Source organism: Haplochromis burtoni, unplaced genomic scaffold, assembly GCF_018398535.1.
Source record: "Haplochromis burtoni strain Fernald_Lab_line unplaced genomic scaffold, NCSU_Asbu1 Contig_6, whole genome shotgun sequence".
Taxonomy (NCBI): domain Eukaryota; kingdom Metazoa; phylum Chordata; class Actinopteri; order Cichliformes; family Cichlidae; genus Haplochromis; species Haplochromis burtoni.
In genome coordinates, this window is record NW_024582367.1 from 3,630,524 (window position 1) to 3,645,923 (window position 15,400).

Sequence of the window (15,400 nt, forward strand, 5' to 3'; positions counted from 1 at the left end):
ACAGAAAAGCAACAATGTATCAATATATCTGCTGGACCAAATTAGCAATTCACAGCTGTACTTTTAATTCATTAATTACCCACCAGCTATTGACAAGATGACCACGACAAAATCAAAAATGTTCCATCCATTGGTGAAGTAGTACTGCCGCAGGGCAAAGACCTTCAACACACACTCTCCAGTGAAGACCACAATGAAAGCCACGTTTAACTTAAAGAGGAAATTCTCCTTCTCTGCACTTTGGTCATCTGTTTCCACCATCATGGACACCATATTGAGGCAAATGAGGACCATAATGAAGATGTCAAAGAATTGTTGACTGATGAAGTCAAACACTATGCCCTGGATTAGGTTCTGTAAAGGAGAGGAAGTAAATCGAGAGCAGTGAGGAACAGAAATACAAATCCAGGAAAGTCATTTGGCCTGTTAACACAAGTAGTGTGCAGAAAAGGTGAACATAGCCACGTTATGCATGCCGACGTGAAGCATCATTACTTCTGATGATGTCATTCATACATGCAAGTTTTCCAGTCTTGGACTGATCAACGTAAAGCATTGCTAATACAGAAAACTAAAATAATCATAATGCCTTACCGTTGGACGAGGAATTGGCTTCTGTGGCTTCTTGGAACCAAGTTTCTTCATGGCTTCATAGTACTTTTTCTGTTCATCAGTCATAAAGATGTCATCATCTCCAAAGTGCGGAAAAAGCAGAATTCAAACGTAATTATAGGAATTTAAATAATGTCACAAGTCTATGTGGTTTAAAGTTATAAAATTGTACACTTGAAAATAGGAAAGAAAACACTCAATGCTTTTGCACAGGCACTATTTCAGATGAACAAAGTCTTATACTTATCTTTTTCTTTTGCTGACTAAAGTTATCAATAATGACCCCAATGAAGAGGTTAAGTGTGAAGAAAGAGCCAAAGATAATGAATATGACAAAGTACATGTACATGTAGAGGTTGATTTCGTAGGATGGTTGCTCTTCCACCTAAGTAGAAAAAATACAGGTGAATAAATGCCTAATCATCATCATTTGCTCAGTTACAGGTTGGAAGATTTTCTTCATTTGATTCATCGGATATTTTATAATGTCAGGTTGCAATGCATACATGCTCTTCTAAGGAAATAATTGTAACTGGACTCATAGTCCATAGTTTATTGCCCCAGATGAGGATTCCTTTATGCAGCTCACCAGAACTTCAAAGACACGAAATCATTACCTCTCTTGAGTCGACAGCAGCATACATGATGTCCATCCAACCTTTAAAAGTTGCCTGCAGTCAGTGAAAACATTTATTTAAAATATGTATCAGTAAATATGACTACTAATTTTCTTTAACTCACACAAAACACCTCACCACTTGAAGTAGGGACAGGTAGCCTTGCCCTACATTGTCATAGTTGACTTTCATGTTGACCCAGCGGGCCTCCTGTGTCGCTTCTTTGATGGCCATGCAGTCGCTCCGGTTATTGACTTCAGTGATGGGGAAAAGCTCCTCCGATGTGGTGTTGATACAGCGGTAGAACTTCCCAGCAAACAAATTAACTCCCATGATGCTGAAGATGAGCCAAAAAATCAGACACACCAGTAGCACGTTGAAGATGGAGGGAATTGCTCCAACGAGAGCGTTTACCACCACCTGCCCCACAAGACAAGACTCTGTTTAGAACTTTGCAATAGATATTCAGATTTATTCAATAATTTATTCAGCTGTAAGACCTGAAGTACTGTGCAAAGGCACCCCACATTTCTCTATAATTTGTTAGCAAGATGGGAAATAGGTGGAGCAATTTATTGAAAGGTGCAAATATTCATGAGAGCACAGTATGTAAGTCACAAACAGAGTTTTTAGAACCCTAGCAAGATTTCAAGTCAATATTTGGCATTGCCACCTATTTTCTATATTGAAGTCTGAGCTTTCTTAGGCAAGTTTTATTCTGTTTCCTAAAAGGAGTCCTCTGGTCTAGTTCTCCAGGCTTCTTGACTTTTGTTTCGTTCTCTACCAAAATGATCCCAGACTGCATGTCATGAACATTATGTGCTTTTGCAACAGGCTGCTAGAAACAAAGTGCTTAAAGATACAATTAAAATTGGTTCTTGGCTAAACTGTTATTTGCTGACACACAATCTGATCCTTTGAGTTGGATACCTCTTTTATACTTGAATGATTCATAGGTCAATCTTAGGTGACTTAACAAACAAATAAACAAAAATAAAAGGAAAGATAAGGTCAGGTACAAGAACCTGACCGAAAATGAGTGAAAAAGCAGCTAATGTCCAAAGAAAAGCTTTGAAAGATCTTCAGAAACAAAGGAAAACTTGCTCAAAAGCACTTTAAAATAACAAGAATGTCTGACTCCTTGGAAAGGAAAAAAGAAAAGAAAGAAATGAGTGGTGGTTCAAGACTTTTGCACAGGGCTACAACAATAATCTTACTCAAATGAATGGATTGATTAGTTAGTCAACTGACTCCGGGAAACTCACCTCAGTCACCTCTGTTACAGCAGCTGTGGTTTAAGCATGCATTCAACAAACACAGTTGGACAAAGCCAGGCAAATTAGTACAAGAGTGCATCAAACATGAGGTTTGCATCTTCTAAATCAGTGTTAACCATTCAAAATATTATAATGTTAACATTAAGTATTACAAATTCCATATGAAACAAGCATTAGCAGCCAATAACTTACCCTCATCCCTTCAAATCTTGATAGCGCGCGAAGAGGCCTTAGTGCTCTGAGGGTTCTGAGGGATTTGATTGGCCCAAGGTCAGAGTAGCCCATCCAGTTGGCAGCTAAACTAATCAGGGAAATCTGTAGCAGAATCAAAACATTTCCCATTCAAGTGCTATCACAAAACCTTTCTGGCATAGGAGATGTATTATCACATACAGGCAAGCAGTGAAACTTACATCTACAATGAAAAAGTCTAGCCAACACCAGGCATTGGTGAAATAGGTCTTGAAGCCATATGCAACCCATTTAAGGAGCATCTCGATGACAAAGATGTAGGTGAAAATCTTGTCAGCATACTCCAGAATTATCTTAATCGTTCGGCGCTTTTCTATGTATATATCTTCAAAAGCCTGCCAAAAGAAAACATTATCTACCTAGATATGTGTCATGACAGGATCAGTGTCTTAACGCTATCATAAAAAGGTCATCGTTTCTAAATTTGTTGCTGTTATGACAACACTCACAAGAGCTCCACTGCTGAGGAGGATCATAAAGATTATGAAGGTTTCAAACCAATCATGCTCCACAATAGTGAAGCAGGTCTTGCGGAGGTTCCACCATTTTTTGCCTTTGTCTTGGGTGATGTCCACCATCAGACATGGCCAGCGCCTCACACAGTCTGAGAAAAGTGGAAAGGTTTGCGATTACCTCATAATGTCAGATTACAGAATGGCTACTGAAAAAGACTTCTGTGTCTTTTTAGTTTTGCTTATTTAATAAAATTGTTGTTCATACTGTCAGTGAAGCACGCCTCTGGCTCCAGTGGCTCTGGCTCTTCTATTTCCGGTTCAGGCTCAGGTGGTCGATAGGCCGCTGTGCTGCATACTGAAGAATCCTCACCATTCTGAGCACCCATCAGCTAGACAAGAATCACAGTTAAAGTTCAGATGCAAATGCATTATGCAATCACACAGATGAAAATACTGTTAACTCACTTTGATATTTCCTGGGATACTAATTTGATCTTTCACATTTTCCTGAAACAGCAGACGAACAGAAAACAAACTTTATTAAGTGTTCATAGGAGTTTGAGAAACATCCAGCACACAAGTTTATTGTCCCAAAAATACATTATGGGGATCCTGGGAGCGCACACAAATCCCCTTGAGGTTACGTCAGGAACAACATCCGGCATTATTTATTTTGAGAATAATTATTTTCTTTGCTGCCTTATTTCCAACAGTTACAAAAAATATATATATTCTGATGATAGTTAGGATTTATTTTAATGTTTGGCAAATTTCCAAATACAAAGTTCCAATACATGTTTAAGCCATGTTGCCAGTTTGTTAACCAAAGTCGAATTTTACTTATGCTGGATATATATTTCCTGATTAATTGAATTTTAGCTGCAAATTTGAAAACAAAAAAGTCAAGTTGGACTCTAGGGTTGGACACTAACCCTAACCCTTCATTTCATTTTTGTACAGTTATTTCATTTTTAACCTTAATTTATATTTTATTCCTTCCTAGTTAAATTTACCCTTTTTAATTTTTCATATTTATTTCCTATCTTATTCATAGCCTTTTCCTTTTTTGTTTTCTTTAGGTCACGAGCAGTTGTCCAAGCATTTCACTACATATCGTACTGTGTATGACTGTGTACGGGACAAATAAAATTTGAATTTGAATTTGAATTCGTGAATGAATGAACGAATGAATTAACCAATACAATTTATCTTTGGTGGTCAAGAGCTGTTAAAATCTTATTTTGAGATGAATAATAGATCACAAGATGGCAATTATTTGAAATAAACTGTATAAGACTTTGGATAAGAAGTTTTCTTACGGTATTCTGCTGGCTATGTTCCTCATCTAAACTCTCAGAGCGATTATCATCATTGGAATCACTGGTTTCATCTTCATCATCCTCATCGTCCTCTCCCAGATTTTCAAAGTCTGACTCTCCCTGGGCAATTGGCACACTAAGACTGAACTCTCCATCCACAATAAATCCAGAAGGCCGGCCTTCAACTAGGCAATCTGATATCCCATCTGCCAGTTTGAAAGTCTGACTGGTGTCCAAATGGTTCATTTCAATTCCTTCCGTTTTAGGGTCGACGTCATCAGCAGGGCCCTCGTCAGGCTCCTTGGGCTTTCTGCCAAGAGTCCGAAAGATAGTTTGAATGATGAACGCTTTAAACCAGTCGATGAACCGTGTGATCCTGCCGATGGCAATCTGGAGATTGTTCATCTCTCCGTCATCTTCTCCTGCTGAAAGGTTGTCTCCACTGAACGAGCTGAGCAGTAAGGCCAAAAAGAGGTTCAGCACCTGAGTTCAAAGAGTAATGAAGGTAATTAACAGCTTCTTATTGTTCATTTTGTTTAGTGAAAATAAATATTTGACAGTCAAAGTGATGCCTAAAGAAGTGAGAATTAGGAATCATTACTTGACTGCAAAACAGTGATCAAGCTTATATCCAGTGATCAGTGAGTAAAACTGTACTAACTTTGCTGAACCAAACACAAAAGTTTGGAATAGCTCAAGCAGACATCATATACCATATTGTTCCTGTGACGTCACATCAGTAAATATTATGTTGTCTGCCTCCTGTCTCAGATGCAGCTATCTTTAGTTACTCAAACATGTTATTTGATTTCGCGGCTTCAGGTTTAGCAGGAGATCATGGTTACATGGACTAGTGGGAATGCTCATCTCGCTTATTCCAGTGTCAGAGATGTCAATAAGAAAATAAAGCTGATGGACAGGATGAGCTGCACAAAAATCAAACGCGACAATGAAAGATCGGAAATGGATTTGATGATCTTTGATGAGTGGAAAAACTAACTGTGGTAGAGGTTATAGTGTTTTTCAGGGTCATGTTCCTAGTCTCCTGGAATATAATTCTGGTGATTTGTCAGCTAATTCCATTAGCTTTGTACAGTTCCGGTAACCTGATGAAGTGAGACATTTCTTCCTTGTCTTAGAGGAACAGTGTGGCCTATAGGAAATGTACCTAGTCAATTTCTTGCTGCAAAATAGATTAAAATTTAAAAAAAAAAATCTAAACATTTAAAACTCATTACTTTTGGTTTTATCTGAAGGCACAGCCAGCAGCTTGAGCTGATGTTATATTATCATTTGTTTAATAAAAACTGTGCATAAAAGCTAGTGGTGATTTCATGCTCATTCAACCAGAGAAAATACTCTGCGTGATTCTCAGTTCAAAATAAGCCCCTCCCTCTGAGCCAAGTTTATTCTAATTGGCTGCCCATCTCACACAGAATGATCATCCACCATTCTAACAGTAATGTATGACATAAAATAAATAAAAACATAATAAGTCCCCTTTAAATCTTCTCTGCTCCATATGCTGTGGTGTTGATGGCTCAATATGATTACCTCTACATCAATTAGAGTTCAATCTGCTATCAAATGACTTCTCTTTTACACCCAGACGCACTGCCACCTGAGCTGTGCTCGCTCAGCTGTCTGCGTTTGTTCCATCAGTGGCAGCATACTTACTTGAGCCGGATCTTAGCGCATACTCAAGGTCAAAACCACTGTTTGGTAGCTTAAGTCATTAGATTTAAATAGAAACCCCCTCCCATGAACCTTGTAAGTATATTATTTGCCTCATTATTAGAGAAAAAAGTGTACATTCATGTGTTAAGTAAGCATGCTCAGGTTTAACAGTGGGTAAGTAAGAGTTTAAGATCCAAGAAGCCTCAACAATTTTGGCACAGCGTGCCTAACACAATACTTCAAACCTTGATGAGGAGCCATTTCCTTTTCATTTCTATGAATAACCTGACAGGAAATGGATTTGGCTCTAGTCATTAAATATGATGCTGAAATGATGTCTGACAGTGATCGTCTGTATGGCCTTGTTTCGTGAGGCCGAGATAAAAAGGTCAGGGGGCAGCGTTTTCATGCTACAGACACTCAGAATTCTTCAGAAAGCATTACAAACCCTGAAGCCTCATCACTCAATCAGTTCAAAGGCTGTTCTGTTAAATTGTATATGTTGGACTGAAACAATCTCCTGGGAAATATATGTCACTCTGACACATGTCATTCATCTAGATCCCCAGTTGGGCAATGAATCCAATCAAACAACAAAAACTGCTCAGGAGCAGCTTGAGGAACATGAAAAATCTCAAAACACCCGTGAGAGGTGCCGTAACAAGCCTGATCCATGGATACTATGCAACAACCCACAGAACACAGAGGATCTGAAGTCTCGAACCACAGGGGTGAGGAGGTCAGGTGATCCTGCACTGATGGGTCAAAATTTTCTTGGCTGCACGACTGGGGCATGCACGGTATAAGAGAGGTTGTTTTAATCTTTTGGCTGATCAGCGTAAACAGTTTTTTTCCTCCAGCGCCAACAAAAAAAGTTTCACAAGTTTTTCCTTAACATACTCAAATATTTACTTCACAAACTCCTAGATGGATCACTGAAATAACTAAGACTTTCTTTCTTCAATCTTCAGTCTGAAGATAGCATGCAGTTGTTGGACTCACCACTAGGTTTCCAATGACCATGACCAACATGAAGACAACTAAACACATCCCAGTTCCGGCAACCTCCATGCAGTCCCACATAGTCTCAATCCACTCCCCACACAGGATGCGAAACACGATAAGAAATGAGTGGAAGAAGTCGTTCATGTGCCAGCGCGGCAATTCACAGTCCAAGGAGATCTTGCACACGCAGTCGTTGTAGTTCTTGCCAAAGAGCTGCATGCCCACGACGGCAAAAATGAAGACGATGATGGCCAGCACCAAAGTCAGGTTTCCTAAAGCCCCTACTGAGTTACCGATGATCTTGATGAGCATGTTGAGAGTGGGCCAGGACTTTGCCAGTTTGAAAACTCGAAGCTGTCACCAAACATGGGACAAAAATAAATAAAAACATTTAGTAATAGCAGAGCAGATAATTCCACTGTGTTAAACTGATGCAAAGAAATTCAATCAGTGTGTCTCACCAGACGGAATGATCTGAGGACTGACAGACCCTGAACATTTGCCAGCCCCAACTCCACCAGACTGAGTGTAACAATGATGCTGTCGAATATGTTCCAGCCAACTTGAAAGTAGTAGTAGGGATCCATAGCAATAAGCTTGAAGACCATTTCTGCTGTGAAAATACCTGTAAAAACCTTAAAAAAAAAAAAGATAAATGGTTTTTTTCACCCCTTAAATCTGAGCAATGTCTTTAAAGTATTTTAAAATGTTAGGCAGCACATACCAGATTCCCCACTGACAGCATATAGTCAAACTCCGGGGTCATGGGGTAGTGCTCCATGGCCATGAAGAGGGTGTTGAGCACAATGCAGATAGTGATAGCCAGGTCAACAAAAGGGTCCATCACAACAAAGTATACCCGCTTTTTAAAGACCACCCAAGGGGTACAGCAGTCCCACTTCAGGAAAAGGTCAGCAAATTTGTACCAGCCAGGTGGGCATGGCCTCTGAGCCTCCTCCAACTCTAGAGAAAGAGGCAGAAAACAAAAGGTAATATTAAACCTCACTTAAGCCTAAACTTTCAACCTAAAGTCCAAGTCTTGTTGCTTCAGGTTATAGCTGTGCTGAAATAGATCTAGCTTAACACCATGTTTGACAGGAATCTCTGCTACACACAATATATTTAGCCTCGTTATGATAAGCTCAAGACAACTCCACTGTATCGGCCTTGGATAAATTAATGAACAATGTTAACAACTGCTTGATAATCTTAGGAATTATTGCTCACACCAGAGCACCTAATGCTAAGCCTTGTGTATTTCTTCTTCACCCCCAGTGGCACCCGACACTTCCAGATGCCAGATTTCTCCACGCAGTATAAAAAAAAAAACATTACCCCGAAATAGAGGTTATGTTGTTGTGTCCTCAGCTTACATTAATCAAAGCTAAACAACATATCCTAATTTTGTTAGTGTGATATCAATATTGTGTGTGTTTGGTGCTGTACCTTCCATGGCAGCTGCAGTGAGCACAGTCAGAGCACTAGCAGTTCTCTCTGCCATGCATGGTTCATCCAGTTGAAGCATGCTGTGAACGGAGCCCAGTGACTTCTCTCTGCATTCATAATCCATGGCAGACTGTAAAATAGCATAGCATAGCATAGCGTCTTTATTTAAACGCACTTTATATCCAACAATGTTGACCAAAGTGCTACAAATATAGTTTGAGAATTTCTTAAAACACATAAGTCAAGGTATGTAATTGCAGATGGACAAGGCAAAGGTTTTTAAAAACACTCATACAGGCACCACTAACTATAACTTACCTCGTTCATGGTAGGCGCTCTGATCATCAGACGTGGAATAATTCTCCCATTGCAATCTTTGACAATTTCATCACGGTCAAGGCTCTGTTCGTCATCTGCCAAATCAGACCCAGTGTGATGGCTGAGCGAGTTCTTGCTGGTTAGAGTGCCTTGGCTACCAAGCATCTTAGCCTGATTGGCAGAAGATAAGTCATTCAGTAAGATGTCTTTGTTATTGCATTGGACAGTTTATAAAACCATTTAAAAGATGGCTCGGCTGTAATTTTACAGTATAAAATATTACTTTATTATAATTTAGTACTGAATAGGTGACATTCCATGTCCCATCTGCTAGTCTTGGTAGCCAGGGATCGGTCCATCAGGGACACTGCTCCTGGCCACCATCCGGCTCACAATGCACCCGACCCCAACGGTGCCTCCTGCAGGAGGTGGTCCTGCAGAAAGATGGGTCTTCCTGCAGGATGGGTTAGGAAGATGGCCACCAGACGCTTGCCCTCGGGTAAAACTCTCCGGACCTGGCTCCAGAGTGGGGACCTGGTAACCCTATCCCGAGCAGGGTGAACTGTTCCCTAGGTGTTCTTCTCATAGGTGAATTGCTCTTTGTCTGGTCCCTCACCCAGGACCAATTTGCTATAAGAGACCCTACCAGGGGGCAGAAGCCCCTGGACAACATAGCCCCTGGGAGCCCTGGGACACAAAACTCCCTACACCATGATAAGGTAGCGATTCCCTACTCTCACCTATGGTCAACCAAAAAAAGAAATTGGAAAAGCTACACTACTGTGGGTAGTGACCGAAAGAACAAGATCGCGGATACAAGTGGCAGAAATGGGCTTCCTCCGAAGGGTGGATGGCCTCTCCCTTTGAGATAGTTCAGGGTGAGAAGTTCAGGGAGGAGATCAGAGTAGAGCCGCTGCTCCTCCACATCGAAAGGAGCCAGCTGAGGTGGTTCGGGCATCTGACAAGGATGCCTACTGGGCCCTCCTGGTTGAGGAGTTCCAGGCATGTCCCACAGGGAGGAGGCCCTGGGGCAGACCCAGGAAACACTGGAGAGATTATATCTCTCGGCTGGCCTGGGAACGCCTTGGTGTTCCCCCGGACCCCAGCCCCGGTTAAGCAGAAGAAGGTGGAAGGACAGATGGATAATACTGAATAAAAAGAAGAAAACAAAGTTTTTACTATGAGCCATAGGATGGCAAAAACCAGTACTGGGATTTTGGCTAAAAGGCTTGAAGGTGAGACTAGTTTTGACCTGTAATAATACTCTAAACGTTTGAACACGTGGACAGCATGAGAAGTTATTGTAAAGTAATATAAATTTGGCAATGAGTCAGGGATTACTGGGATACTAAATCCAAATAGTTGTGGTTAAAAGTGGTTGTTGTGGCACATATTTGTGTCTTATACACTTTGCATCTTCAGTTTTATTTTGAATTTGATCCAGGCAAAGACCAATCTCTTCCAGTCATCCAGGAGGAATTTAGTGTTAATCAGTGCATTTTTCAGGAAGGAAAAAGCACCACATCACAAGGCAAAGTAAATAATAGTTTGAATCTATGACCAAGAGTCTCCCTAGATCACATCCCTTGAAGAGCATCCGGTGCCAGAAAGAACTGCGTATAAAGAAGGAGGTTCAACACTATAAATACTGTCTCTGTGTATACGTTTGATTTATTTGCCAATAATAGTCTTTGAAACTTGCATCAAAAATGCTTTTGATTGTTTTTGGAAAAAATAATAAATCAAGCAAATGGAACACAAATTTGTTTGCCATTTGTTTTAATCAGTTTTTGAACTAATTCTGATTCAGTGTAACAGGCCGGTGCAAGTTACCTGCTCTTGATTCTTGACTTGCTCTAGTAGTCGCTGGAACTCCTCCTCTTTTTCGATGGCCTCTTGCCGAGTTGCCTGATTCTGTTCGTCATAAGCCATGGCTACCACAGCCAGGATAAGATTGATGAGGTAGAAGGAGCCCAGAAAGATAACGACTACAAAGAACATCATGTATGTCCTACCAGCTGCCCTCATGATCTGTTTTAAGAACAGAAAAGAAGCTACGAGGACTAAGGACAAATTTCTTCACAATACATTTTTAAAATTAAAGCATAAACTGTAATGAAGCAAATGAAAGAAGAGCCAACCAGCTGGAAAAGGTTCTCCCAGTAGTCCTGGGTCATGAGCCTGAAGAGGGCAAGGAAGGCCCAGCCAAAAGAATCAAAGCTGGTGTAGCCAAAGTTTGGGTTCCTCCCAGCCTTCATGCATGTGTATCCTTCGGGGCACTTCCTGTCAGCAGAGAAGAAAAGTTATCCAACTACATCTGGACTCCCAACCTCCAAATCACACTTGCAACCTTTCTAAAACTTCAATTAAGGCTCATGTCTGCACTGAAACTCCAGTACCCCAAATAAAAGACAAAATTAGCACTGTAGCATCTTTGTGGTGATACGCACCCAGCATCGGAGCTGTTTCCACAAATCAGAGCATCTTGGCTGCCTTCCAGAAAGTAGTGATTCTCTATAATCAACCAAAAAAAGAAATTGGAATAGCTACACCTTTACACCACTGTGGACAATATTGATTTAAAATTACAGATGAAAAACTTAGAGATTAGATGAAAAATACCTGAGTTTTCAATATATTCAGTGAAATTGAAGGTGCTGTTGGTATATGTATCATTTAAGCCAATGGTGTTGTTGAAGTCCACTGTGTTATTGAATGAAGAGGTGCCGTTAAAGATTTCAAACATGGTGTCATTTGTTTGGATGGGCCATCGCACACATTTCTGTCGCAGGTTTCCCATAAAAAGCTGAAGACCAACGAGTGCAAAAACCGCAAGGGCGAAGACTGTCAGAATCATCACGTCCCCCATTTTCTTCACTGACTGGATCAAAGCAGCCACAATTGTTTTCAAACCTGACAAAACACAATTGATACATGAGTGGTCTATATTTGGAAGTCTCAAAAACCAGTAAAAATAATGTGTACTGAGTGCAGTTAAACTATTAGTGTTATATTAAAACAGAACGCATACCAGGAATCACAGTAATTGTTTTAAGGGCTCGAAGCACACGAAATGTCCTCAGAGCAGACACATTGCCGAGGTCAACGAATTCAGTGACGTAACTGGGAAAAGGCACAAACATATCAAGGAAATGGTTTCCGTGCCACCCGATGTAAGCAGAGGTCTCATCATAAAACATAAAAATAAAACAAAAACATTGGCAGCGGCCAGCGGTACTCTGTGTTTGTGTGTTTCCGATTTTTAACAGATACACCTGTGGTAATTTGAAAATCCTAGGTGACTTCCTTCTTGAATTATCACATTCACAAACTTGGGTGTCTATGTTGCCCACCCTCCCGGCAAGGTGACGACAATACCCCATCAGAATTTTACAGCCGAGGTGTAAAAAGGGAACCACACTACCAGCTAATAAGACAGGTACACTGTTCTGATGTAATGAAGCAAATGGAAAAACATTTGGTTTTAGTCAATCTTTGACTAAAACCAAATGTCTTTGTTGGATAACCTTCAGTGGTTATATTGCACCAGCAAAAAGGGTGGAGTTCCTACTGTCATTTAAGTACTAACAACTATTTACCAAATGCATCTACATAGTTTAAATAAACACACAAGCAGATACTTACGCCATGCTGATCACCATGAAATCCAGCCAATTCCATGGATCTCGAAGGAATGTAAAAGATCCAACACAGAAACCTCGAGACAACACTTTAACTGTTGCCTCAAAGGTATAAATACCAGTAAAGACATACCTACAAAGAAATTAATCAGAATTAATTATCCAAATTACTGTGTGAGGTGTGAATAATCAGTGATGAGCTACTTACTCAACAGTTTTACTCCATGCTGGTGGGTTGCTCATTGTCATGAACACACAATTCGATAGAATTGTAATCATGATGAACATGCTAAATAATTTAAGTCAGGATTAAGGAAGCGTACAAGAATACTGTCATACCATTCAAACTAAAATACACTCAATAAATCAAAAGGATATGAATGTATGAGAATTTTGATGGCTCCTCTCCTAACCAAACTAAAGGGGCTCAGAATGTAGCACGCCGGTTCTGCGTTGAACCTGAAGATCGTGTTTCCTTTGGTGATCACAATGAATGTCTGAAAAACACAAAATTATCTATGAAGTTTGTAATTTTTTGCACAAAAAAACAACATTTCAATTAATTCTCTAAGAGACCCTGCGTGGAGCTGCAATGACACATTTTAAGATACAGTCGAGTTTATTAGAGCCTGAGTGTGCAATGTGTTTGTGTGCTTCAGCAGAGCTTTTTCTTCCATGTGTGCTCATACTGACTTTCTGTGTTTCATAGAAGGGGTCTATGTCCTCCAGGGGTGTGTTGAGCAGCTCTGGTGGAGGGTCCCCAAAGATCATGGGCAGACCCTTGCCTGCCTCCAGATCAGCATTCGGGGTTGCTGGTTCTTCCTCGTCATCAGCCTTTACTTCTGCTGCCTTTTTCCTTTCCTCCTCGAGCCTCTTGATCTTCGCCAGTGATTCCCGAGTAAAGGGGCGAAACGCATCGGTGCCTGGGGGAGGAAGCAGCAGCACCATCTTTGCATTGCGAAGGGATACCGCCTTGCCGGGGTTTCCCTAGAAGGAGCTGGTGGGAGGACAGTGAATGAACAGAGAGAATATAAAACAACCATAGTTTTTTTAAATAGGTCCAGGTGTCACATGCAGATAGGACATACAAAAACCTTCAAGACAAAGCAAATCAAAACATGAGCTTTACAAATTTACATAACCCGTATAACATTGCCTTTTCTAACTAACAATATGCATCAGATGCCCAGGTGAACTCTTGTTTGTCTTGACTGTTGTGCATCTTGGGTTCTTGGGTCTGACTTCTTGTCCTCCTCGGCTGCTCTGTGCAGCTTGTGCAGTGCTATTTTAAGTGTCACTGAGCAGAGAGCCACTTTAAGGATGCTTCTAAAACTCATTCAGGTGGAACTTAAAAAGCAGTTTTGAATGGTTGCAATCAGCTCAAGCAGCCTCATCAGATCCACAATGTGATGCAGATGTAAACAATAACTAAAGGTTAAAGGTTGACTGAAACCTCAGTGTGTAGTTTAACAGTCTTGTGATTTATAAAACTGCTTCTCTGCCTGCTACTTTACAAACATGTCATACATGTTATAAATGTAATAACCTTAAAAAAAAAGATTTATGAACACTTGTTGCAACTTTACGATAACCTTCAAAATGATGGTTTACAAACCAATTATGGACCAAATACACCAGTAAACATTAGGAGTTGTTGTACATTTGCTGATAGACTCAGTGCCAAATGTAACTCAAATAACTCATTATAACCAAGGTATGCAGAACACCACCTCCAAACACATAGCATATCAAACCTTCAAGCAGATGGGCTACAGTGGTGGCACTCCTGTCAGCTAAGAACAGAAAACTTAAGGCTATAATTCACACAAAAAAAACTGCATAATAAAAGACTGGAAATATGCTGCCTGGTCTAAGCATTCTTGATTTGTGCTGCAATGGACATGAAAGCATGGATCCATCCTGGCTTGTATCAATGACTCAGGCTGGTGGTGGTGGTGGTGTAATAGTATGGGGGATATTTTCTTGGTCCACTTTGGGCCCTTCAATGGCAGGAAAGCATTGTTTAAAGTATTGTTGCCGTCTAAGTCCAATCTTTTACAGCAACAGTAAATGGATGGACTGGTACTTATATAGCAGCTTTCTTCTCAGAATAAGACCTCAAGGAGTTTTGTATTACGTGCCTCATTCACCCATTAGTACACAGTGCTTTTATCTACACCTAAGCACTTTTACCTAACATTCACTCACTCACAAGCCAATGGATGCAACTCAGGGATCAGAGGGGATCAATCCACCAACCTTCTAATTGGTAGATAAACCACTCTTCCACCTGAGCCCTAGCCACAGTTGCCCCAGCTGTTTGCCCACCCTCTGATGCCTACTTACAGCAGGAGAGTGTGCCATGTCACAGAGCTCAAATCATTTCAAACTAGTTTCTTGAACATGACAATGAGTTCTAAAAAGCGTCCTCAGTCTCTAGATCTCAATCCAACAGAGCACCTTTGGGATATGGTGAAACAGGAGATTCATTCATGCATGAGCAGCCAACAAATCTGCAACAACTGTGTGATGTGGTTGCCTCAATTTGGACCACAATCACTGAGAAAGGTTTTCAGCATGCCTTTGGATCCATGGCATAAAGAACTGAGGTGGTTCTGAAGGCAAAAAGGGGGTTCAACCCAGAACTAGCAAAGGTATATCTAGGCTGTGTACATTTTACTGACAAAGATAGTGTCACGGTTCTGGGTCCGTTGGACCCAGTATTTTGAGGTTATTGTGTTTTGATTTAAGTTTGCATCAGGGATTGTGTTCTTGTTCTCT

The 15,400-nt window shown here is 40.6% G+C and overlaps 1 protein-coding gene across 4 annotated transcripts in view; it reads right to left on the reverse strand.

Annotated features, from left to right (window-relative positions):
* The window catches only part of scn4aa (sodium channel, voltage-gated, type IV, alpha, a), a 41,404-nt gene that overhangs the window by 2,000 nt on the left and 24,004 nt on the right, over positions 1-15,400 (reverse strand). For 2 of the 4 annotated variants that reach the window (XM_042223926.1, XM_042223919.1), the window contains exons 2-26: positions 13,313-13,616; positions 12,998-13,116; positions 12,828-12,917; positions 12,624-12,752; positions 12,010-12,101; positions 11,601-11,891; positions 11,429-11,492; positions 11,120-11,261; positions 10,812-11,009; positions 8,979-9,149; positions 8,661-8,790; positions 7,939-8,177; positions 7,676-7,849; positions 7,212-7,568; positions 4,533-5,015; positions 3,679-3,720; positions 3,479-3,602; positions 3,208-3,362; positions 2,920-3,093; positions 2,699-2,821; positions 1,368-1,649; positions 1,230-1,283; positions 860-997; positions 595-699; positions 84-354 (exon numbers count right to left, since the gene is read on the reverse strand). In XM_042223926.1, coding sequence (XP_042079860.1) covers positions 84-354; positions 595-699; positions 860-997; positions 1,230-1,283; positions 1,368-1,649; positions 2,699-2,821; positions 2,920-3,093; positions 3,208-3,362; positions 3,479-3,602; positions 3,679-3,720; positions 4,533-5,015; positions 7,212-7,568; positions 7,676-7,849; positions 7,939-8,177; positions 8,661-8,790; positions 8,979-9,149; positions 10,812-11,009; positions 11,120-11,261; positions 11,429-11,492; positions 11,601-11,891; positions 12,010-12,101; positions 12,624-12,752; positions 12,828-12,917; positions 12,998-13,116; positions 13,313-13,567 — 4,402 coding nt within the window. In that variant the 5' untranslated portion in view covers positions 13,568-13,616. Of the gene's footprint in view, positions 1-83; positions 355-594; positions 700-859; positions 998-1,229; positions 1,284-1,367; positions 1,650-2,698; positions 2,822-2,919; positions 3,094-3,207; positions 3,363-3,478; positions 3,603-3,678; positions 3,721-4,532; positions 5,016-7,211; positions 7,569-7,675; positions 7,850-7,938; positions 8,178-8,660; positions 8,791-8,978; positions 9,150-10,811; positions 11,010-11,119; positions 11,262-11,428; positions 11,493-11,600; positions 11,892-12,009; positions 12,102-12,623; positions 12,753-12,827; positions 12,918-12,997; positions 13,117-13,312; positions 15,353-15,400 lie in introns of those variants that run through there. The other 2 variants (XM_042223929.1, XM_042223932.1) reach the window with 2 other exon arrangements.